This window comes from Mustela erminea, chromosome 9 (assembly GCF_009829155.1).
Source record: "Mustela erminea isolate mMusErm1 chromosome 9, mMusErm1.Pri, whole genome shotgun sequence".
Lineage (NCBI taxonomy): Eukaryota > Metazoa > Chordata > Mammalia > Carnivora > Mustelidae > Mustela > Mustela erminea.
In genome coordinates, this window is record NC_045622.1 from 5,485,018 (window position 1) to 5,509,471 (window position 24,454).

The following is a 24,454-nucleotide window of genomic DNA, read 5'->3' on the forward strand; positions in this document are numbered from 1 at the left end:
ATATAAGTTATATAAAACCCAAACCAAACCAAATATCCATCAAGTGGTGAATACATGAATAAAATATATACATACAATAAAATAGAGCAAAAAAAAAAAAAAAAAAAGAGAGAGGTGGGTGAGACGGATTTAATAAGAAGCTTTCCTTGAGTGGGGTATGTTAAAAACAGAACAAGTTCCTGAATAAATGGACAAAAGAATAAATGAATGGAAAAATGAAATGAATAAAAATCAATGATCAACGACAGTCTTCCTTCAGTATTCCTCAGCATTTGAAGGAAAAGCAGTTTACAGCATATATGTAACTTCTTGGACCTTGGTTTCCACCATCTTATCAGAGCAAGCAACTGCTACTTTTCTGGGTAGATTAAGAGAAGATTAAGAAAGAAGTGAAAAAAAGATTTAATATCTTTGGTCTATAATCATAGAAAGAGCAGTTTGTAAAGCTATGATGCATGTATGCAGGGGTATGGGTAGCTAAATCCTGGAAATTCAGGCAGAATGGCTTATTTTATTCTGCAGCATCAGGTTATGAGAGGAAAAAGAGACTTCAGCATTCTCCACATGATCCATTTTCCAAGGGCAGAGCTGATGATGTGCTTGTATAGTCAACTTACGCATTTCCCCCAACTCTTCTATTAGACGTGACCACAGGATTAAGTTTATATTCAAAGTGTTCCTAGGGACTTTGCTAGTTCCTTCTGGCTTCTACTCAAACTTAACAGAGATTATTAGAATTAGTGTTTGTGATTTCACAGTTTTAAATATTTACAGATGCTTAATTCTTAGATACTTCTGACTCTGCAACAGATTAAACCCCAAGTATAAACATTACTTTCAGGGCTTTTATTTTGCTCTGATACTAAAAAGTATCAGAGGAACATGCCTTAAACCTGATTTCTAAATGAGATACCCTCTAGCAATCGAAATTGCTCATATGATTGTTATATATAAAGTACGCTTTACCCCCAGGGACTGTGTTCTAGGAGAAAATTAAAACCTAGCTGCCCACATCAAAGCCCATTAAGTTATTAGGTGGCCCTTCAGTAGGTGAGCTTCATTCTCTTGCTGGGCTGCAGGGCACTGGGAGCCTCCTAGAGACATTAACAAGAGCCTCTGCAAGCAGATTTATTTAAGAATCACAAAATTTAGATCTGAGATGGACCTTGGGCTTTCTCAATTTGCAGAAGAGGAAACAGAAGACACTAAATGGTTTTTCCAGGATCTACAGGTGGTTACATGAAAAGGAGAAAACCCCAAATCCCCAGAGCATTCTGAAATTACACAGCCCAAGTGGTCCTGAAGGTGGGGTGAATTATTCTAGACTAATTGATTTGGATGGTGAATTAGAATACCATCCAGGATGATGATCGCTTTAGATTAAAAAAAAAAAAAAAAATTCTTCAGGGGCACCTGGCTGGCTCAGTCGGTAGAGTATGAAACTCTTGATCGGAGGGTTTTAAGATGGAGTCCCACATTGGGCATACAAATTACTTAAAGATAAATTCTTTAACACACACAAATTTTTAAAAAACAAAACAAAAAACATGCGTAATTTTGGGCAATCTAGAGTTTCCATTTTATTATTTCTTAAAGATTTATTTATCTGAGAGCGCAAGAGCAGAGTTGGGGGGGGGGGGTGCAGAGGGAGAGGGGTATATAATCTCCAGAAAAGTCCGTGTAGAGCTCCACATGGGGCTCGATCTCTTGACCCAGAAATCATGACCTGGGCCAAAACCAAGAGTCAGATGTGTAAATGACTGTCCTGACCAGGGACAACCTCTTTTTTATAATTTATCTCTTAAGTACACTCTGTGCCCAACACGGAGCCCAATGCGCAGCTCAAACTCACAACTCCGAGATCAAGACCTGAGCTGAGATCAAAAGTCAGATGCTTAACTGACTGAACCACCCAAATACCCCCAGAGTTCCTATTTTGGATTAGACTTGATGTAATCTGTTTTACTTTTGTCTTACAAGTTCCAAAACAACGCTGTAAATTATTGAGTACTTCAATATTAACTATATATATAGCCACTTATTTACTTGTAAAAATCTTACTTATCATTGTTAAATACTTGATTGTAATCAATTCTCTATCATAATAACAGGAGAAAGTTTTAGTCTAAATTATTCCAAACCTCAAACGTTACTATGAAAATACAAAAGAGGGAGCAATGATCTCTTACTAGAATACAAATAATTACTCTTCAATTAACGTCAGTGATCTTTTTTTTCTCCTAAAAACACCTTTAGAATAAAATAACTATCCTTTGTGTAAACTTAGTGAGATGTACAAATAGGTAAGAAAGCATGCCTGAGTTTCCTTTTTTCTTAATATTGTCCTCTGCCTGCTTTTCAGTGGAGGTAGAAATGAGTAGCAAGTTAAACAGACTGAAGGGGAAATATAACTGGAAAAGAGAAGGAAAGATAAAACTAGATCTAGAGTATTCAAATTTTAGAAACTGAGATGCCAAGAGTGTGCCTTCTCTTCTTCCTATTTATGGATAGGGAAACCTAAAGAGAGGTGACTGATGAAGAAAGCAAGAGATCAAATTCCCCTACCTGAAAATACCTCCTTTACATGTTATAATTTCCCAGAAGATTTTGATTATTTAAAAATGTAAGCAATTCTTGGGAAGACTAAACCTGCAGTGCCTTATATTACTAGATCCACAAATAACAAAGTTTCTGTCTATAAAGAAGTTACCTAAATGGACCCAGAAGATACATATGCAAGTAACTGTAATAAAAGCAAAGGTGGTAAGACAATAAGGACTTATTTTATGGGAGGAGAGGGGCTTGAGAAAGTATTACCAATTTGGGGGAAATTGTGAATGTTATAAAGAAGAGGTGAGTCTTGGGGCGCCTGGATGGCTCAGTGGGTTAAAGCCTCTGCCTTCGGCTCAGGTCATGATCCCAGGGTCCTGGGATCGAGCCCCGCATCGGGCTCTCTGCTTAGTGGGGAGCCTGCTTCCTCCTCTCTCTCTGCCTGCCTCTGCCTGCTTGTGATCTCGGTCTGTCAAATAAATAAATAAAATCTTTAAAAAAAAAAAAAAAAAAAAAAAAAAAGAAGAGGTGAGTCTTAAAGGATGGTTGGGGAATCCCCAAAAAGCCAATGAAATGCATACATGGAGAACATGTTTGGGGAATGTGCACTGTTTGGAGAAAGCATAATATATGTGATGGAGAACAGCTGGAGATACCACTGATAAGACAGAATGGGTAAGGATCCAAAAAAGCTGTAAATGTCATCAATAACATATTTTTATGAGTAAATAATAAAGATAATCTGGATAAGAGAAAACAGTAACAATCTAATGACATATTCAGTAGGTAAAAAAGAAATGTTATGATCACAGCTGCAATTCTGTAGATGCTCACTAAATGTTTATAACATCTTAGATACATAGAGGTGAATAGGATCAGTGGCTCTTGACCTTTCAGGTGTGTCAGTTCTGATTCTGTTTGTCTTCAAATCTCTTCCCGCTCTCTCCTGCTCTGAGCTATGTGATACGAAACCTGACCCCACTCAGGCAATGTTTCCTAGGCTCCACGTCAGCTGGCTTCTGGCTGTGTTCAAACAATGGGAAACACTGGTGGGAGACTGGAGGGCAGCTGAAAGAAGCCATGTAGTTTCCCCCCTATTCCCTCTTGGCCTTAGTAGATTCTCCTCTGTGACTACTGTTCCCTCACCAGAAAAGCTTACCTTTCATCTTCCAGAGGAAGAACCCAGCCTCTGGACTGCTTCATTTCTCTTAGGCCTCCTGATTATCACAGTGGCTTCCTGCTGTTGTTACTCTCTGAGCAGGCGCACATAAGCTGCTTCTTAGTTTTTCTATCACCAGTGTAACCCATTCCCTCATTATATCCCTCCATGTTAAATACTCAGATTGGTTTCAGTTTTCCTGAATGGGTTCTGACTCACACAGAAAAAAACAAACCTATTTAGAAATCCAAGAAATGTTCTGGCTCCTTCACTCATCAAAATGCCCCAACTGACATAAACCTTTACTGTTTTGGGGGCTTCCAAGAATTTCAAAGCCTGCCTTATTAATCCCAGATCAAGAAAACTGAGGTCAAAAGTTAAGTTTCAGTTTGGGAAGATGAAATTCTACAGGTAGATGATGATGATGATGGTTACAGAAAGATGTGAATGTACTTAATACCATGGGACTGTACACTTAAAAATGGCTAAAATGTTGCATATATTTATGTCATGTATATTTCACAAAAATAAGTAAACAAGCAATGATAGCACAGGATGAGGGTTTCACAGAAGTGAAGTACAATGCTGCTGAAGCACTTAAGGAGACACTAATAGCTACACCTGCTAGAGAAGGTTCCAGAGACTGGATTTTATCTGGAGAAACCCCAAGCAGTTAGTATGCCTGGAGCACGGGGCAGACACTGAAAGGTTGAGATCAAGCAGGAGAAGCAGGCAGGATCAATTCCTCGGAGCACGGAGCACGTTGTACAACATACAGAGAAAACCGAAGTGGAGTCCCAAGTGTAATAAGCAACACTTTTATTTTGGCCTGTACAGTATTTACAGAAGAGAGACAATGGCTGGATGTAGCTGAGAAGCAGAGGCTGGTTACATGTAGTGAAGTTCAAGTCAGCATGGTATGTTGCAGAATCTGATTTGTAAAAGGGTGACTTGGGAGCATTAGGTAGAATGTGTGGTGAGGTCTAGGTAAAGCATTCTGGGGTTTGCGGGTGTGGGAGGAGAACATGCCTGAGGGTAAAGAAACCTAATTATGTGAACTCTAAGAGGAACTATTTCTCTATTCTTTAGCAGTGTCCATACTAAGCACCCAGAGATTTCTTTAAAGAACATTATAAGGAGTCAACACAAAGAGGTGAAGACAGAGAGGGGTACTGAAAGAAGAATCATGACAAAATAATGAAATTGTTACAATTTTAAGCCTCTTAGTTTTGGAATTCTAGATCTGTGTGCTGATATGAGCTTCCGCACATAATACTGAGGAAGAATGAGTGTGGGGAGATTCTTTTTTTGGATCAGACATTCTTTTGCACAACTTGAAATTTTGATAACTAAACAGTATTTTCCTTTAGAATACATCTAGTATGAATGCTTTAGACAGATTTTTTTTTAACAGCAAAGTCAATAGCAAAACTATATCAGAAGCCATGACAAAACCCAAAGAAGGGACAAGGAGGGGCTATATTAAGTAGGATTGGTGGCAATTAAAACGGAATGTGAATGACAAAGAATTTTTAGGGTAAGAAAATGAATTTGGAATTTCTATACATTAAAAAAAGCAGGAGTCAAGCAGAGCAGCTGGTTTGTGGAGAATACAATTTGGCGTGAATTATTCCACGTAGAAAACCATATTGCTTTAAGATCAGTTGTTCTTAACTGGGGATGATTTTCCCTCCAGAAAACATAGGGGCAATATCTGGAGACAGTTCTTATACTGTCCTAAGTGGGCAGGGGTGAGAGGGGGGTCTTACTGGCATTTAATCCATAGATATCAGGGATGCTGCTAAATATCTCACAATGCCCAGGACAGCTCCCCACAATAAATACTTACCCAGCCCCAAATGTCAACAGGGCTAGGGTGAGAAACCCCGTTAAAGACTATCCTTACTGACGGGGCGCCTATGTGGCTCAGTTGGTTGAGCAACTGCCTTCGGCTCAGGTCATGATCCTGGACTTCCAGGATCAAGTCCCACATCGGGCTCCCAGCTCCTTGGGGAGTCTGCTTCTCCCTCTGACCTCCTCCTTACTCATGCTCTCTCTCACTCATACTCCCTCAAATAAATAAAAAAAAAAAATCTTAAAAAAAAAAAAAAAAGACTATCCTTACTGAAACTGGAGTGGATTACCAAATTGCTAAAACTCAAAAATCCTTAAACTGTATGCCTGGAGGAAACGCCAATGTTACCTTGAACAGTGTGAAAATCTACTTTAAATTGGTTTCCATATAATCCTAGTAAACGTAACAATTACAAAACAGCCAGCTTTTTCTCACAGAGACAGATGGAAGTTAACTATTGATAATTCAGTTCTGATAAAGCGTGCAGATGATTAACCACACATTAATAAACTATTAATTAAAACTAAGTCATTAGTTTCTCCCAAAACGGGGCCGTACAACCGTTACCCGCTCCTGTTTCCTGCAAAATGTGCTCACCAAAAGCCAGTTTTCCGGACAGCTCTGAGTATTTAAAAAATTTAGACAAACGGGATTTTTCTAACAATAGGGTAACGACAGTAATTACTGCGGACACTACGGGGAAGTTTCATCAGACAGGTTTACCATTTACTTTCAGGGCTGTGGCGTACGAGGACTGCAAACCATTGCTGGCTCGGGCTCTGAGCTTCTTAGGGCTCTTGCTCCCAGCAGCGCGACCCTCTGGATTTTTCCCGAGGACACACAACCCGTTTCCCCACACAGACAATAAGCCCCGACAACAGGCCATTGACACCAACCGTCCTCAAATGGAGGAAAAACGAACCAGGAGCACTAGCCCACTTTCAACTGGAAGGCATTTTCCTCCGTGAAATTTCTGGCCGGAGGAAGACGAGGAATTGCTGTTTTACAACATGCCGCTGGCATTTCAGACGCCCTACCCTGGACCACTTAACTGCGGGGAGGGAGAGCGAGGAATGGCCGGGGAAGATCACCCCCGCTCGCCCCCAAATTCGCGGTTGGAGGGGCGAGAAGGACATCGCGAAGATCTCTCGACGAGACCGGCTGGCTCGGGGACATCCTCGTGTTCCCTAATCGGGTCCCAGCTCTGACAAGTCTCCTTCCGGGGGTCCCAACGAGGCGTGCAGGCCTGGCTCCCCCACCGAACTCCGGGCCTCAGGTGTTCCGCCCCGCGCTTCTCCCCGGCCCTCCCCTCGCCACGCAGCCTCCGGGGAACGCAGCAGCCGCACAAAGAGGCTTACGCTACCCGAGCACCCGGCTCAAGGGGAACCGCCGCAGATCTCGACCTGCAGGCGGGGAGGCAGAGCCCCAGAGCTTCCCCACCCTAGGGAGAACCTTTGGCCCCAGAGGTCGCTCCGTCCCGCTCAGCCGGGTCCACTACCCGTCCCTCCCGCGACCGCGCTTACCCAGTACCAGCCGCGCTATGTCCGAGGGTAACAACATGACCGAAGCCGCAGCAGGAACCGCCACAGGAGACAAGATTCAGGTAAAAGCCAACACAGCGACAGCCCCTGCGCCGCATCTCCCGGTTCCAGTGGCGGCACTGAACCCGCGGCAATTTGTCCCGCCTCTTTCGCCTTGCGTCCGCCAATCGCTTCCGCCGGAGAAAGAAAGGCGCCGAAATAAAACCCGCCTCGGTTCCCGTCGGATCTGTCGTCACTTCCGTCCTCCTATTCGGAGGGGTGGGGCTGAAGGCGGTGGGGAGGTGGGATGCAGGTGTCGCTGCCGGAGCCAGGGGGCGGGCGGCGAACGCAAGGTTGCACACCATTGGCGGGCAATGCGCACGCGCGTTTGTTCGGACGAGCGAAGTGTTTTGAGGCAAGCCAGCGCTGGAAGCGCAAAGCGTGTGGGGGTCGGCGCGCATGAGCAGATGGTACCCGCTCCCGGTTGACCCCGACTATTTCCTCGGGAGACCCGGGCTGCGTGTCCACGCTGCGTTTGAACCGGAAGCGGGAATAGTGGGTGTCCACCTGGCTGGAACCGCAGGGGCTGCTGTGGGGAGGCGAGTGGAGCCGGGACCGAGGCTGCAGCTGCCGCTGCTGTCGGAAATTCCACTTTGGCGGTGCGAGTGCACCGTTAGGGGGAGCGTGAAGAGCGGGCAGCGGCTTCTGCGTCGGGGACTGCTGGGGTGTCCGAGCCCCTCTGTGCCAGGCCCCCGACGGCCGGTCTCACCCGCTGCTCTAGGGCGGACTTTCCCTGCTCGCAGCACTCTCTCCCGCCCTCTCTCCGAGGCCCTCGCGGATTTAGCCTCGAACCTTCCTCCAGGTGCTGGTCGCACGCTCCTGCCCGTCCCCTTTCCTCCGCCGCCGTACGGCCCAGGTGTAGCTAGAGGTCTTGACTAACAATGTTTCCCCCCCTTTTCTTGATTAGTTTTAAACCGCAAGCATCTGCTGAGGCTTAAACTAGAGTGACGTGGTGGAGAGCACGGACTCAAGAATTTCGTTGCTGGACCTGGAATTTTGGCAGACATGTGGGTGACCGCACTGTCCTGTCTCCCATGTGATAATCCTTGCCGGTGGTGAGCCCTCAAGAGCGTTCGCTGCTGTTTTTATCAGGTACCTAGAAGTAAAGGGGCTCTTAGAGCTCAGGGCGATCATTGAGGGAGAACCGTGATCGTAGAGGAGCTAACGAGGTGGGAGCCTTCCAGACAGACCGGGAAATGTATGTAAAAACACAAAGCGTGAGAGCTGTCAGAAGCTCAGGAGTGAGGTCTGGCGTTGAATGAAATAGATGCGGGCATTTTCAGCATGTTGAGGTCTTAGGGATGGATGAGATCACACTGGGAGAACCTCGTGTGGGAAGTGGGGAGATAGAGATAGTCTTGCGGGTGTGAATGGAAGAGGAACTATCTGAAGAGAGACTTAGGAAACAGGGGAAGGGAAGAATCTGTGATATTTATTGAGCATTTGTTGTGTTCCAGGCACTGTGTTAAATCCCTGCGTGAATCTTTAACAGTAACTTTGAGGGAGGTAGTATTGTTTTTCATTTTATCGGTGACAGATTGAGCTTTAGAGAGATTAGCTACTGTGTCCAAGGTTATACAGCCTGTAAGGGGCAGGGGCAGGATTTGAACTAGCACAGTCTAATAAGAGAGTCCACACTGTTACACCAGAAGAAAATGGCATGCCACAGGCAGAATTCCATACAGGAAGATGTGATGTAGGCATCGTTGTCAGATTCTGCAAAGGAATCTGCTTCATTGAGATCTAAAAAGGAAGGTCGGACTTCCCACTTCAGAGACTGTTGTTCAGGAAGTATGTATGGTTTGAGGAGCATGTTGGTAGAGGGGCTTAATCCTAGGTTAATGTATTGAGTTCAACCGTGTCTGTTGACTCTCTTACTCTAGCTGACTATTCTTCAGTTCCTTCGGTTTTCTTTCAATTCCTCCAACACACCATGCACTTTTTCATCTTAAGACCTTTTGGAGGTACTAGTCTCCTTCCCTGAAATATTGGTCCTCTTCCCTTTTTCTGTGATTGGCACCAGTTCAGGTCTTGGCTTTGTTGTGACCTCTGCTGAGATGTTCCTTGGAAGCTTATCAGAAGTGATCCTCTCCATTGTTGGTGTATATTTTCCTCTTTTGAGTCTTATATCATATTTTGGAATTAGGCATTGATTTTTCACTGTACTTGTTTATTGTCACTCTCCCCCACTAGTTATGATTCCACAAGGGAAGGATTTGTGTCTGTTTAATTCATTGTGTCTGGCTACCCCTAACATAGTACCTCAAACAGGTAGTGGCCTTGTAAATATTGTTGCATGGATCCGTGAAAGAACGTTTCCTGACTGAGCTGTTTTGTTTTCTTCAAAGTAATCAATCTTTGAGAAACAGAAGAGAGGAACACAGAAGGAGAAGAATAAAAAACCACAGCTTAAAAAAAAAAAAAAATTGAGGGCAGCATCTTCCTGGAAGTGTCACATGGTCAGTAAGCTTGCATTTTTTATTATATTATAAATAACATCTTCAGTATATTTAGGAATAAACATGCCTACATTTATGGTTTTTTGGGTATAGATCTTGTTAAGGTGTTTTTGGTTATGATCCCAGTTTTATTTTCCTTACTGACTCAATCAAGAGGGTTTTAAACCATGATTGAGTATGAAGGGGAGAGAGTCCTAATAAGAAGGAATGGAAAATAAAAATCATAATCCTTTTTCTCAAGACGTTTACAATCACACGGCAAACTCTTGGGTAAATAACAACCTTTAATCTACAGCAGAGTCAGGGAGGTTGTAACGGGATAAAAGAGTCACAACAGCCAATGAGTAAAAATGAAGAAGCGAATTAGAGCTACCTACCAACGAAATAGGTTGGCTTCTTAGGTAGTGTGCTCTCAGAGTATTTAAGGAGAGTGTTTAAATATTTTTATAGGAGGCATTTCTTCCTTTGTAAGAAGATTGGACATGGTCTTTCAGTTCCAATTTTAAGACTGAATTAAATAACAGCAAAGAAACATACTTGGTCTTTAAAGAATGAGTGGCGTTTATATGAATGGATGGGGGAAGGACTCCCCTTCTTTTTCCTCTTGAGATATGTCAAGGACAAAAAAAGTTTTTTGTTTGTTTGTAAATACTTGTAGTCTAACAAAAACGAAGCTTTCTTGTAAGAAGAGTCAGAAATAATGACACAAAATGCTTTTCTTAGGTCTTTTTTTGAAAGGTTATCAAAGGAAGGTTTGATTATGTCAGAAACCTAAAAGGAGGTAGGCTACAGCAATGGCATTAAGGTATAGTAAAGTGTAGTTGATTTTTGGCACTATAGTATTTAATTCCTTTTTGAAACAGCAGCATAATTGCACTTGAATTTTTATGTTTTAAACGAGAACCGTAAAGCCAGCTGAGACTTAGTGCTAGGGAAGGCTTACTAGCTCTGATAACCTCCTGCATAGCAATTCGAAAGCATAAGCAATTCAGCTTTTGGCTTAGTAAATGATGTATTTTGTTACTCCATGTAAGAGTTAAATAGTTAAGAGTTAAATAGTGCAGCTGGTCAATCCTTAAATCAGCTGGTCATCCTTAAGAACAGGTCGGTCAACTGTTAAATCCTTAAATCCCCTTTTCCTTTTTTTCTTTTTAAATTTTTGAATTTATTTTATTTTTTTAAGATTTATTTATTTATTTATTTGACAGACAGAGATCACAAGTAGGCAGAGAGGCAGGCGGAGAGAGAGATTGGAGGAAGCAGGCTCCCCGCTGAGCAGAGAGCCGGCATGGGGCTCAATCCCCATGACCCTGGGATCATGACCTAAGCCTAAGGCAGAGGCTTTAACCTACTGAGCCACTGAGGCGCCCCAGATTTTTGAATTTATTTTAGAGAGAGTGTGCATGCATTCTGAGTGGGGAGTGGGGAGAAGGAAGGAGATAGATAGAATCAGAAATAGACTCCACGCTGAGCCCTGAGCCAGTCATCGCAGAGGCTTTGGTCTCACCACCTCGAGTTCATGCCTGAGCTGAAAACAAGAGTCAGACGTACTTAGCTGACAGACCCCCAGGCATCCCTTTCTTTTCCTTACACCTTTTTTTTTAAAGTTTTTACTTATTTATTTGACAGAGTGAGAGTGAGAGAGACAGAGAGGGAACACAAGCAGTGGGAGCAGCGGAGGGAGAGGGAGAAGCAGGCTTCTGGCTGAGTAGGGAGCCCAATGTGGGACTTGATCTTAGGACCCTGGGACCATGACCTGAGCGGAAGGCAGAGGCTTAATGACTGAGCCACCCAGGTGCCCCTCTTTTCCTTATTCTTGACCAGGCTGTCTTCTGTTGGTCTTCTACATTTTAATTGAATTATCATATTTCTTAGAAAAGATCTCAGAAAAGTAAATTTATGTGTTTCCCGTTTTTATCCTGCTATTGCAAACTAGTACCCATTTGCATGTTGAAGCTTTGTTTTGATATATTCTAAGAAAATCTCATTTGAATGTGGAAACATTAAGAAAAATAATTTTATGGTTACAGTATGCATGTAATTGTACAGTGATCTGACTTTTAATACCACAATCTGAAATAATTTTGCATTTACGTGTTTTTTTTTTTTTTACAGTGATGTGCTTTCTGAAATTCTGAACCATGAGTTTAGCACTTAATGATCTGCTTATTTGCTGCCGTCAACTAGAACATGATAGAGCTACAGAACGAAGGGTAGTAAATTACTGAAACTTAATCTTTTCTTGAAGTTAGTGTGTGATTGGCAACCCATTACTGTGTTCTTTTTCATTTTCAGAAAGAAGTTGAGAAATTTAAGCGCCTGATTCGGGATCCTGAAACTGTTCAACATTTAGATCGACATTCAGATTCCAAACAAAGCAAATACTTGAATTGGGATGCTGTTTTTCGGTACTCCATTCATTTTTTTTACTGTCTTTATTTTCCTCTTTCATTTTTTTTTTTTTCTTTTAAGATTTTATTTGACAGAGATCACAAGTAGGCAGAGGGGCAGGCAGAGAGAGAAGGGGAAGCAGGCTCCCTGGTGAGCAGAGAGCCGGATGTGGGGCTCGATCCCAGGACCCCACGATCATGACCTGAGCTGAAGGCAGAGGCTTTAACCCACTGAGCTACCTAGGCACCCCTCTTTCATTCTTATTTGTTGTGATATTTTTGTATATGTAGATCTTACTTATCTTTGCTTTCTGTATACTGTTGTGCCTTGCATGTAAAGTTGGTGCTTAATATTTGTCTGAAACATGATTTTTAAAGGATGTTCCTATAGAAAAAGTTACAGTTTTTAAGACATTTGTTCAATGAAACTTCTTAGATCTCACTCAAGATTAAAGAGGATTCCTTTCATATTAGTTCATTCAAGACTTTATTTTAGAAGAAGACTTTATTTCAAATTGGAGAATAAATTAAGTTATAAGTGCTTTATTATTACTTTCACACCTTTAAATATTCCTCTGAATAATTGCTACATATTAAATTGTAATTAAGAAAACAATTACAGAATAATTTCTGTAGGAATGCAGTTAAAAACATCTGGCTTTGGAAAGACAATTGATTGCTGGACTGGAGTGCCAAATAGAATTGATGCCTTTTTTACACTGAGACATAATTTTCAACTCTGAAGTCCGTTTGTAACTAGGAATAGGTTGTAAAACTTGGGAAAAATGAATAAAATATTTTAAACTAATGTAGAATAGTGGGAAGCTCGAAATAACATTTTCAGCCAAGGGGAAAGTATATTTATTTGTTCTTAAGTGTTTAGAACTTTTGTTTTTACCACTTACTTGGTATTGGATGGACTTACAGATTTCAGTGCAGATAACATAAAAAAATGCATGTTTCTTTTCTCTGGTTACTTAGTTCATTTCAAATACCACAAAAATGGTTCCTACCTAAAGATGAGTATTATTTTGCATAAGAAAATCAGGTAGGTCCAGTAGGCACCTGGCACTTCCAACAAATCAGGAATATCTTCTAGGCAGACTTCATTCAAAAGGTAGAAACATTGCCACCTACCTGGGAAAGGTTTGGGTTGTGTACAAAATAACAAGTAAGAGAGAAAGGAGAGCTCAGTAGCATTGTAAGCTTTTAATAATAAAATGAAAAAACAAGTAGTAAAGCAACAGAAAATCATGGAGGTTGCAGTTTAGAACTTTGTGGAACACACTTTAAATTGGTATTGAGCCTTGAAAGAGAAAATGATTTTTTTAGCCGGTACACTGATGGCCGTGTGGCGGCTTCAGAGATTCTCTTTGTGATGGCGTAAAGGGTTTTTCCACACTGCTGTAATAATTCAAGCATTTAATAATTCTGAATTCTGAATTTAATAATTCTGAAATTTCACTTTGTTTTCCTGGAGATTTTTACAGAAATATGTTCAGAAAGAAACAGAATGTCTGAGAACAGCGAAACCAAGCGTGTCAGCCTCAACACAAGCCACTAGGCAGAAAAAGATGCAAGAAATCAGTAGTTTGGTCAAGTACTTCATCAAATGTGCAAATAAAAGTAAGTGCTGTTATTTATTATAAAGAGCTGGTTTCAAAGGTCACTCTTGCATCATTTTGGTCGGAATATGGAGCGGTAAACGTTTAGTGCTAACTCTAATTTGGGGTACATGTAATGGTTTTTAATATATGATCGGTTCAAATATTTGGAGGAATTTATGCAAGCATAGAGTGATAGTCTCCACGTTGGAAGGATTAAAAATTAGTATTCCAACTGCCCATTCTTCTTGGATCCCCTCTATTTGTTCCTAGCACTTAGGTAGCCCTAGTGATGGGACATACCTTTTAAGCTTTTTTTCCCTATCTTTGAATAGCCTTAATTAGTGGTGAAACCTGTCTCCCTTTTTTATTGCTTCTCCCTTTTGAGATAATATAGAAAAATCCTGATTAATTTTTTCAGAATGATATCTTTTGAGATACCCGAAGTTAGCTTTGACATTTCCTTTCAGTCGTTGTCTCTAACCTAAATAGAGTACTTTATTCAGCTCATTTGACCCTAGTTTTTGTGTCACTTGCTTCTGAATTTTCTTCAGTTTAATTATATCTCAAAGTGTAGGACTTAATCATAGCCATATTCTGATTGGTACAGAGTGGAGCAGGACTTGTATATCTTTTATTCTGTACTTTTACTAATTCATTTTGAGATTACATTAGCTTTTTTTTTTTTAAAAGATTTTTATTTATTTATTTGACAGAGACTGATCACAAGTAGGCAGAGAGGCAGGCAGAGAGAGAGAGAAAGGGAAGCAGGCTCCCTGCTGAGCAGAGAGCCCAATGTGGGACCTGATCCCAGGACCCTGAGATCATGACCTGAGCCAAAGGCAGCGGTTTAACCCACTGAGCCACCCAGGTGCACTTACATTAGCTTTCTTGGCAATCAGAACCCACTATGCCCAGTATTGATTAAATAAAAAAATGACCAGTGGTTTTTTGCTCCTCATGAACCATGTATTTCCCACTTTGAATGGGGGCCATCGTTGTCTTCAAGAGTTGATATTTTTGACCCAAAGTGCCAGATAGCATAGGCCTATGTAAGGAAAGGGGCCTCTTACAATGTTGAAACCTAGAAGTAGAAATGTTTGCTTAGGGACTCTTGGGCTCAGACTTTGTTACTATTCACACACAAAGATGTGGCTTTTTGATTTCAGGTTTAGTTTGGGAATCAGAAAAGCCATTGAATCACTATTTTGGGCACCCGGAAGTACTGTAACACCGTATGGTAACTATACTGGCATTGAAGTGAAAGACTTAATAAGATAAAAAGAATGAGAAAAGCCCAATGTCGGTAAACATTATTAAGTAGAAGGATATAGATGGCTCGTGAATACTGTCTCGGAATGGTGGTAGAGATTTAAGTCTAAAAAGCAGTGGTTTAGCAGAAGTTTGGTTTTCCAGCTCTGAGGTTGCAGTTTGTGTGGATCGTGGCAAGCCTGTGACAAGGACTCCAGCACATGCAGAGGAAAGCTACACAGAAATACTGTGCACCGGCTTTTGCCCTGAATGATAGCCCTGCATTTATTAAAATTTGTTCCCTTGGCTGCTAACATTGGGTTAACCTATTTTAATTTGTACTTATAGAGTTACTGAGAGAAAGATATCTGGGCCCATTTTTGCCCACTAGAAAAGTTTGCAGGGTATAATTTCGCTTTACGATGAAAAAACCTTCAGTCACAAAATTAACAGTATTGGAAAATACACTTGGAAAATGTGTGAAAGTATCACTGTGTTGGGTTACAGGAATAAGTAGATGAAATTATCAGAAAGATTATTTAAATGGTTGAAAGTCTGTGTTTTTATTTGAGGCTTCCTTTTCTTTCTAGTTTGACTTTATTTAAGTGAAGCATCTTTATTCTCCGAACAAAACCAGAGCACTACTGTTATGTCTTCTCACTTTGTGTTTTTCAAAGAGTTGGGGAGTTGATGGGAATTGAAACACATGTCCAGACTTAGCGTTGGTATTCAAGGTCTTATGAATGAGGCAGAGATTCGAAAAGGAGAGTGGGGAAGGGAGCAATAAGCACCTGTCCTTCATTCATTCTTTTATGTAGTCGATTGTCTGCTCTGCACGTCATGTGGGCGGGGCGTGGAGGATAGATTTTACCCAGCTTGGTAAAATGCGAAGTTTTATGAGGGTCCTTAAATTCTCCTTAGTCAACTTAGTTGTCCTTTGGAGGTGGGTTTCCCCAGAAAAAGAACTTCAGTGTAATTCTTGAAACCTTTCTCAAATTTGGTGGAGGAAGGAAATTTGTTGAGATTAAGGCCCCAGGGAAATATGATTTCATCATGACATGAATTTATGTAGTTAATAAATGTTTACCAAGCAAATATTATTTAGTACAGTTACCGGGCTGTGTTGCCATATAGAGATGAAGTAATTCCTTAGGGTTGTTATCATATAGTAGATGTTACAGTTAAGAGATGGTTACAGGACTGTAAGAGGGAGGGGCCGCAGGGTGTCACAGTAGAGGAACTTGTGATCATGCAATTCGTCACTGGTGCAGTGCCTGAGAGTGTGGTATAAACCAAGTAAAAATGATAAACAGTTGTGTCAGTATTTATTTACTGTAGTTTGATAAGAAAATGCTAAACTCCTCATAAGAAAGTGCTAAATTAGAATATAATCAGATATATATATGACTTGTGGTCTGTTCATAGCTTATAACAAAAAGTTATATGCCATTTTAAGATTGTTAATATTGAGGGCATCTGGGTGGCTCAGTGGGTTAAGCAGCTGCCTTCGGCTCAGGTCATGATCTCAGGGTCTTGGGATCGAGTCCCACATTGGGCTCTCTGCTCAGCAGAGAGTCTGCTTCCCTCTCTCTCTCTTTCTCTTTCTGCCTGCCTCTCTGCCTACTTGTGATCTCTCTCTGTCAAATAAATAAATAAAAATCTTTTTTTTTTTTTTTAAGATTTTATTTATTTATCAGAGAGAGGGGGTAGAGAGCGAGCACAGGCAGACAGAATGGCAGGCAGAGGCAGAGGGAGAAGCAGGCTCCCTGCTGAGCAAGGAGCCTGATGCGGGACTCAATCCCAGGACGCTGGGATCATGACCTGAGCCGAAGGCAGCTGCTTAACCAACTGAGCCACCCAGGCATCCCTAAATAAATAAAAATCTTAAAAAAAAAAAAAAGATTGTTAATATTGAAATATAGTAAAATATTAGCTGTGACATCGATGTGATTTGCTGAAAATAAAAAACAGTTTTTAAATGTCATTTTGTTGCATTCTAAAATATGCCCATTAATACTGAAATTTTGGGAGGCCAGGGGGCTTGGGTGGCTCAGTGGGTTAAGCCTCTGCCTTGGGCTCAGGTCATGATCTCAGGGTCCTGGGATCAAGCCCCGCATTGGGCTCTCTGCTCACCTGGGAGCCTGCTTCCCCCTCCCTCTCTGCCTACTTGTGATCTCTCTCTGTCTGTCAAAAAAATAAATAAAATCTTAATTTTAGGATCTCTAATATTTAGGACTCTTAATTTTAGGACCTCTAATAAATAAAACTGAAAATATTAGAGCCTTACATATTTATATGCCACAAATGCTTTTGTACAATATGAAAGTAACTTGGTTTTCAAAGCCCAATATTCTCCTTACAATCTTTTTTTTTTTTTTTTTTTTCAAGATTATTTATTTATTTGAGAGAAAGAGTGCATAGGTTGGGGGCAAAGGGAGAGGGTCAAGCAGACTCCCTGCTGAGCAGGACCCCAGGATCATAACCTGAGCTGAAAGCAGGTGCTTAAGTGACAGCCACCTAGGCGCCCCATCCTTCTTACAATCTTTGGTTATTCTAATGAGTTAATTTTTCGTAAAAGTTACCAAGAAACTGGATCATTTTAGGTCTAGTGCCAGAAACTGTGAATTATTAAGGACGGGGCGGATGATTGTTTTTGCTATATATTCCTATAGGGATCAGCAGACTTCTTTTGTAAAGTGACCAGTCGATGTTTTTGACTTTGTAGGCTATACAGTTTCTGTGTCAGTTAGTCAGCTCTGCTGTTGTAGCATGAAAGTAGCCTTAGATAGTATGTAAATGAACGGTCATGGCTGTGACCCAGGAAAGTTTTAGTTCTCAAAACAGGCAGCTAGGAGCATTTTGCCCACAGGTCCCAGTTTGCTAATTCCTGCTCTGTGACAAAGAGATTAGTTCATAGTAATGTCCCATATGGAATCATTCATATAGCTGCAATTCCAAGTGTTCCTGTGTTTCTTAAGATTTATATGTTTTTATTTGTTTATTTTTCAATAGGAGCACCCAGACTGAAATGTCAAGAACTCTTGAATTATATCATGGATACAGTGAAAGATTCATCTAATGGTTCCGTTTATGGAGCAGATTGTAGCAACATTCTGCTCAAGGACATTCTCTCAGTGAGGAAATACTGGTGTGAAATATCTCAGCAACAGTGGCTAGGTATGTTTTGTGAAGTTTATTTGTAAATTTTTTTCTGTGAAATGAAATGTCACCAAAAGATCGGTCAGAATCTTGATCCCCCAGGTGACCTTGCAGTTTAACAGTATCTTAGTAAAATTAAATACTTACAGAATCCAGCCCTTAGTTTTCTTTATTATGAACTTCCTAAGTGATTGTCTCTATGAGAACTGGAACATCACTGTTGAAAGAAGCCATCCCTGTCCTCGAGTCCTTCATAGGCCAGTGGCAGAAAAATCAAGTGAACCAAAGATTACAGTGCACCATAACATAGATACGTTTGGGCGCAGTGAGTTCCCAGATCAGTGACACCTAAACCTCACCATGATTAAAAGAAAAAGAAGAAAACCTAGAAGGAGAGGTGTCATGAAAGTGAAAGCAGCAGAGTTTCAGGCTGGAAGGGATATGACGTTTTAAGTGTGGTAGAAATGCTAAAACACAAAAGCATGCATTGGATTAGGCAGTTAGCAGGTCACTTGTAAGGTAAAAAATAGTAAAAAGGATCTATAGGGCCCAGGGACTGCAACATAAGTAGAGTGGGTGTTGGAGGAATCTAGTGTTTTCGATTTCTAGGTGAAAAGTTCTGAGAGACCAAAAAGGAAGGAAGTTGTGATCAGAGACAAACATTTGAGTTTATGAATTTCAGAGGTGGAGCCTTTCTCTGAGTGGGTTCAGTGGGTTTGGCTTTAATGAAGTGACTCGAAGCCATATGTCCAAGTCTTTTAATACAACCACCACTGAAAATCTAGAAACTCTGTGTTTTTCGTGGAAAGTATTTAAGATAAATTTTGCCAATTAAATGAAAAGACATTTGTCTGTATTGTTTATTGTGAATTTCTCTTATCAAAAAAGACACTTGTGGATGGTAAAACTGTGACCTTATCAGTGCCCTGCACTATATTCTAATGTTCCCATATGAATGAAAGCCTTTTTAGCTTTGAGTGTTAATTTCTGAGGTGTTATCTCAGGCCTTTGTTCTTGTCCGAGCATGAGGGAGGCTGCGTCCCAAACTTGATCCTCAAAACAATAGGAGAATAGGTTAGTGATATCCAGGATGCTCGGACACGTTTCTCACCACTGTGGTCCATCCTAAGTATTCAGGAGGTTTGCGTAGTTTAGATTAGTACTTCTAACCACGGGTCTCACTGAAACAAAGAGAATCCTTGCTGTAGTCTCCTTACTGTGTCTGACCTGTTCTCTGAAATCCTCTTTATTTTTGAGCATATTACTGTCATCTCTCATAATTTGGCCTTTTGGTTGAATTATTTTTCTAGTTAGCTCCCTTCTCTCAAACTTCACTCCCCACAGAGGACTATACTCAAGAAGTGGAGTTTATGTTCACAATATATCTTTGGTAGAGGTGTTGATGGAGCCCACAGTTAGAGATAAGGTAGTCTAGAGGGAGAGTTTGGAGTGAGATGAGAAGATTCCCTGAGGCCAAGCCAGCATTTTCAGATCAATTTGGGATTAGCTTATTGATTCCTACAAAAAGCTCTGCTGAAATTTTTGTGGGGCTGGGTCCCAGGACCCTGGGATCAGGACCTGAGCTGAAGGCAGAGGCTTTAACCTACTGAGTCACCCAGGCACCCCGAATTTTGGTGGGGATTGCACTGAATGTATTGAACAATTAAGAAAGTGTCCTGAAGCAAAGACTCACAGCAGCCATACTCTCTAGTTTTGAAGGGGAAAAACACTCATTGATATTATAAAAATCTAATAGAAACAGAAGAAAAGGAAAATCTACACATAGATGAGGGCAATAGTAAGCAGTAAGGATGAGTAAGACAGTTACGTCAGATTGGGTACATACAGCATCCAGCCCCGGCTGGAGTCTTGATTGCGAGGCCTGGACCGACCATCCTCCCCGTTGAGGGAGACTATACCCCATAAGGGCGGTATAGGGCGGTAGGGCAGAGACAAGGTTTGGAGTTAGACGTTTGTTTGTGTGCAGTTTGGAGCTAGTCAAATTCCTGAATCATCATGTCTTTACACATTCAAGGAGCCTGGTCTAGGTGAGTTTGCCTCCCCTCCGGGATTCTACTATGCGGGGGGTGGAACAGCCCAGCCTGGAGGTGGAGGGCATGGAAGGCAAAGTTTATAGCTCTTGGTGTCCAGACCAGAAAGGCCACTTCTGACCTGGAGGCCAGCTCCCACGTTACTTATGCAGCACAAATCTCACCAGCGACATTCTTCAGCTGCCTGCATGCGTGCAGGTCGGGGTGGTTGGTCATGCAGGACCCATCGCAGGAACCTCCATCCATACAAGATAGGAAGAACAGCCCTCGTGACCACATGGAGTTTGCCAGTCTGTGAACATGATACCTCTCTTTATTTGTTTAGTTTTTTTTTTTTTTTTTTTAACCTAAAGAAATGATTCTTAGCATACAGAATTTATGTATTTTTATTAGACTTATATTGCAGTAGTTTGTAAGTTGTGTAGTTTAAAAAATTTCAATTTCCATATTCATTGCTATCATACAGGTGGTTTTTGTGTCATTAATGTTGTGTCCTGGGACCTTGCTAAAATCACTTATTAAATCTAGGAGCACCATGGGATTTTCTCTTTAGATAGCCATATATTTGCATTTTTTCCCCCTCATTTGTGAGCCATGTGACTTTCACCTATTTTTTTTCTATTCTATTATATTGGCAGGGATCTTCAGAATGATTCATTTAAATGGTGAAATGTACATCCCATAAAATTTACCATTTTAACCCTTTCTAAGTATAGAGTTCAGTGGCATTAAGTGTGTCCACATCGTTGTGCAACCATCACCTTCCATTTGCAGTCCTCGGTCATCTTCCCAAAGTGAAACACTGTCCTCAATAAACAACACCCCCTCCCCCCTCCGCCCCCTTCCCACAGCCCTTGACAAGCATTCTGCTTTCTGTATCTGTGAGTTTGACTCCTCCGGCTAACTCCAGTGACGGAAGTCGTAACGGTCTTTGTCCTGTGAATGCGTTACTGTGCTCATTTCCCCTGTGTCTTCAGTGTTCATCCATGGGGTGGCACGTCTCAGGGTCTACTTCCTTTCTAAGACTGAGTTGCGCTTATGTACTGCATCTGGACATTCCTCTGTCACTGGACACTTGAGTGGTTTCTGCCTTTTGGGTATTATGAGTAATGAGTGCTGTTATGAACCGGTGTGTTCAGATAGCTCTTTGTGTCCTTTCAGTTCTTTTGGGTATTTATCCAGAGGTGGAATCGCTGCATCATGGGCTAATTCTGTTTAATGTGTTGAGGACCAACAAACTATTTTCCACAAGGTCTGCGTCCCTTTACCCGTTCTACAGACGGAGCAGCAGTCACAGGTGTTCGGTTTCTCCACGTCCTTACCAACGCTTACTCTTTTTCTTGTGTTGGTATCAGCCATCCTGATGTGAGTGTGTGTGAAGTGGTATCTCATTGGGGTTTTGATTTGCATTTCCGTTAATGACTAGGGATGTTGGGTTTTTCGTATGCTAATTGGCCATTTGTATATCATCTTTTAAAAAGTATTCACATCTTTTGCCCAGGTGTGTGGTTTTTTTTTAAAGATTTTATTTATTTATCTGACACACAGAGATCACAAGTAGGCAGAGAGGCAGATGGGGGGGGGGGGGAGGAGGTTCCCTGCTGAGCAGAGAGCCTGATGCAGGGCTGGATCCCAGGACTCTGAGATCATGATGCGAGCCGAAGGCAGAGGCTTTAACCCACTGAGCCACCCAGGCGCCCCTTTGCCCAGTTTTTAATTGGGTTATTTTGTTGTGGTTGAAATGTAGGAGTTCCTTATAATTTCTGTATATTAACCACTTATAGATAAATGGTTTGCATTTTCTTGCATTTCATGGGTAGCCTTTAATTCTGATGTTTGTGTCCTTTGATATATAAAAGTTTTATTTTTTTAAATCTTTTTTTTTTTTTAAAGATTTTATTTATTTGAGAGAGAGAGCACAAGGAGGGCAGAGGGAGAAGCAAACTCCTTGCTGAGCAGGGAGCCCAATGCAGGGCTGGATCCCAGGACCCAGGATCATGAGCTGAGCTGAAGGCAGACACTTAACTGACTGAGCCACTCAGGCGTGCAAAAGTTTTATTTTGATGAGTATAAGTAATCTATATATTTTTTGGTTGCCTTTGCCTTTGGTGTCATTTCCAGGAGATCATTGACAAATCTAACATCATAAAACTTTTCCTCCATGTTTTCTTCTAGGAGTTTTGTAGTTTTTCCTCCAGTATAATTTTGAATAGGAGTAGTGAGAACACACCTTGTTCTGTTCTTGCTTTTAGGGGGAAGCATTCATTGTTTAGCCATTAAGCATGATATTAGCTCTCAGTATGGGTTGACAACTTTCCGTTCAATTTCTAGTTGCTCATGGTTTTTATCTTGTGTGGATATTGAATTTTGTTAAATTTCTTTCTTCATCTGTTGAGATAATCCTATGAGTTTTTCTTTAGTTTCTTGATAGGATGAATTACACTGATGAATTTTTTTTTTTAAGTTTTTTAAAAAGATTTATTCATTTGAGAGAGAGACAGAGCACGAGCAGCCGTGAGAGGCAGAAGCAGACTCCCCGCTGACCTGGGAGCCTGAGATGGGGCTCGATCCCAGGACCCCAGGATCATGCCCTGAGCCAAAGGCAGATGCTTAAACTGACTGAGGCATTCAGGGGCCCCTACACTGATGAATTTTTCATAGGTTAAGTCAACCTTGTGTTCCTGGGATATACTCCACTAGGGCATGATGTATATCCTTTTTTCATATTACTGGATGGATTTGTTTTAGTTGTTGAAAGTTTTTAGCTATGAATTCAGTTTCTTTTTTTTTTTTAAAGATTTTATTTATTTATTTGACAGATAGAGATCACAAGTAGGCAGAGAGGCAGGTAGAGAGAGAGGAGGGGGGGGATGCAGGCTCCCTGCTGAGCAGAGAGCCCAATGCGGGGCTCGATCCCAAGACCCTGAGATCATGACCTGAGCCGAAGGCAGAGGCTTTAACCCACTGAGCCACCCAGGTGCCCCTGAATTCAGTTTCTGTAATAGATACAGGAATATTTACTTTATTCCTTTTTCAGTTAGCTTTGGTAATTTGGTTAAGAATTTGTACATTTTAAGGCACCTGGGTGGCTCAGTGGGCTAGGCCTCTGCCTTCAGTTTAGGTTGTGATATCAGGGTTTGAGCCCCACATCGGGCACCCTGGTCAGTGGGGAGCCTGCTTCCCCCACCCCCTCGCCTGCCTCACATCGGGCTCCCTGGTCAGTGGGGAGCCTGCTCCCCCCACCCCCTTGCCTGCCTCTCTGGGATCGAGCCCCACATCGGGCTCCCTGGTCAGTGGGGAGCCTGCTCCCCCCACCCCCTCGCCTGCCTCTCTGCCTACTTGTGATCTCTGTCAAATAAATAAATAAAATCTTAAAAAAAAGAAAGAATTTGTACATTTTAGCTAAGCTGTTGATGTAGGAGCATAAAGTTCTCAGATGTTGTTGCCTTTTTATCCTTTTAATGTATGTATCCTCTAGTGGTATTACCTCTTTCATTGTTCATTTCTCATTATTCTTTTCTTCTGTTTACTTTGAGTTTAATTTGTTCTCTCATTTCTTAAGATAGAAGCTTAGGTCATATGTGCATTTAATACCATGAATTTTTCTCTAAACTGCTTTGTTGTATCTCTCACACATTTTGACAATGTTGTATTTTCATTTTTCTTCAGTTTAACATATGTCCCAGTTTTTCTGGACTGTTCTTTAACTTCTGGATTATTCGGAAGTGTGTAATTTAATTTCCAGTTGTTTGGGTAATTTCCTATTTTGTTTTCCCTTTTTATAGTTTTCAGTCTAAATATATTAGGGTCAGAGAACATACTTTTTATCATCTAAGTTATTTACAATTGTTATAATTTCTTCTGTGACCCAGGATAAGGTCTGACTTGGTGAGATTCTGCATCCATTTGAAGAGAGTGTATATTTGCTCTTGGGTGAATTATTCTGGACATGGCAGTAGAGCCTGTTGGTTGATGATGTTCAGTTCTGTAAGACTAATGTGAAACCTGAGTGGCAGGTGAAGAAAAGTATTAGCAAATACAGCACTTTCAAAAGCTTTGGTTGTACAGGGAAGGGAAAAAGGGATCCTGTTAAAGATGGGAGTGATTGGAGTATATGTAAGCGAAATGGGAAGGAGTCCATGGAGAAACAGTGGTTGGATACACAAGAAAATGGACTGTGTTTTTAAAAAATTAATTTATTATTATTATTATTTATTTTTAGAGAGAGCAGTTGTGCACAGGAATGGGGTGGGGGATTGGGGAGCAAAGGGAGAGGGAGAGAGAATCCCAGACAGGCTCCACACCCAGTGTGGAACCCAACACAGGGCTCGATCCCACCATCCTGAGGTTGTGACCTGAGCTGAAATCAGATGCTTAATTAGCTGAGCCACCCAGG

At 41.4% G+C, this 24,454-nt stretch overlaps 2 protein-coding genes across 19 annotated transcripts in view; one reads left to right on the top strand and one right to left on the bottom strand.

The window, feature by feature from the left end:
- The window catches only part of LOC116599439 (protein NPAT), a 68,015-nt gene extending 60,728 nt beyond the window's left edge, over nt 1-7,287 (bottom strand). For all 9 annotated transcript variants that reach the window (XR_004289376.1, XR_004289374.1, XR_004289375.1 and 6 more), the window contains exon 1: nt 7,088-7,287. Coding sequence is in view for 4 of the 9 variants with exons in the window: in XM_032359272.1 (XP_032215163.1) it covers nt 7,088-7,124 (37 nt within the window). In the remaining 5 variants the exon portion in view is untranslated. The remainder of the gene's footprint in view (nt 1-7,087) is intronic.
- Nucleotides 7,288-7,505: 218 nt separating this feature from the next.
- Nucleotides 7,506-24,454, top strand: part of ATM (ATM serine/threonine kinase) — a 120,508-nt gene continuing 103,559 nt past the window's right edge. For all 10 annotated transcript variants that reach the window (XR_004289491.1, XR_004289492.1, XM_032360060.1 and 7 more), the window contains exons 1-7: nt 7,506-7,946; nt 8,052-8,236; nt 9,493-9,603; nt 11,719-11,816; nt 11,899-12,011; nt 13,474-13,619; nt 17,861-18,025. Coding sequence is in view for 8 of the 10 variants with exons in the window: in XM_032360060.1 (XP_032215951.1) it covers nt 11,745-11,816; nt 11,899-12,011; nt 13,474-13,619; nt 17,861-18,025 (496 nt within the window). In the remaining 2 variants the exon portion in view is untranslated. The remainder of the gene's footprint in view (nt 7,947-8,051; nt 8,237-9,492; nt 9,604-11,718; nt 11,817-11,898; nt 12,012-13,473; nt 13,620-17,860; nt 18,026-24,454) is intronic.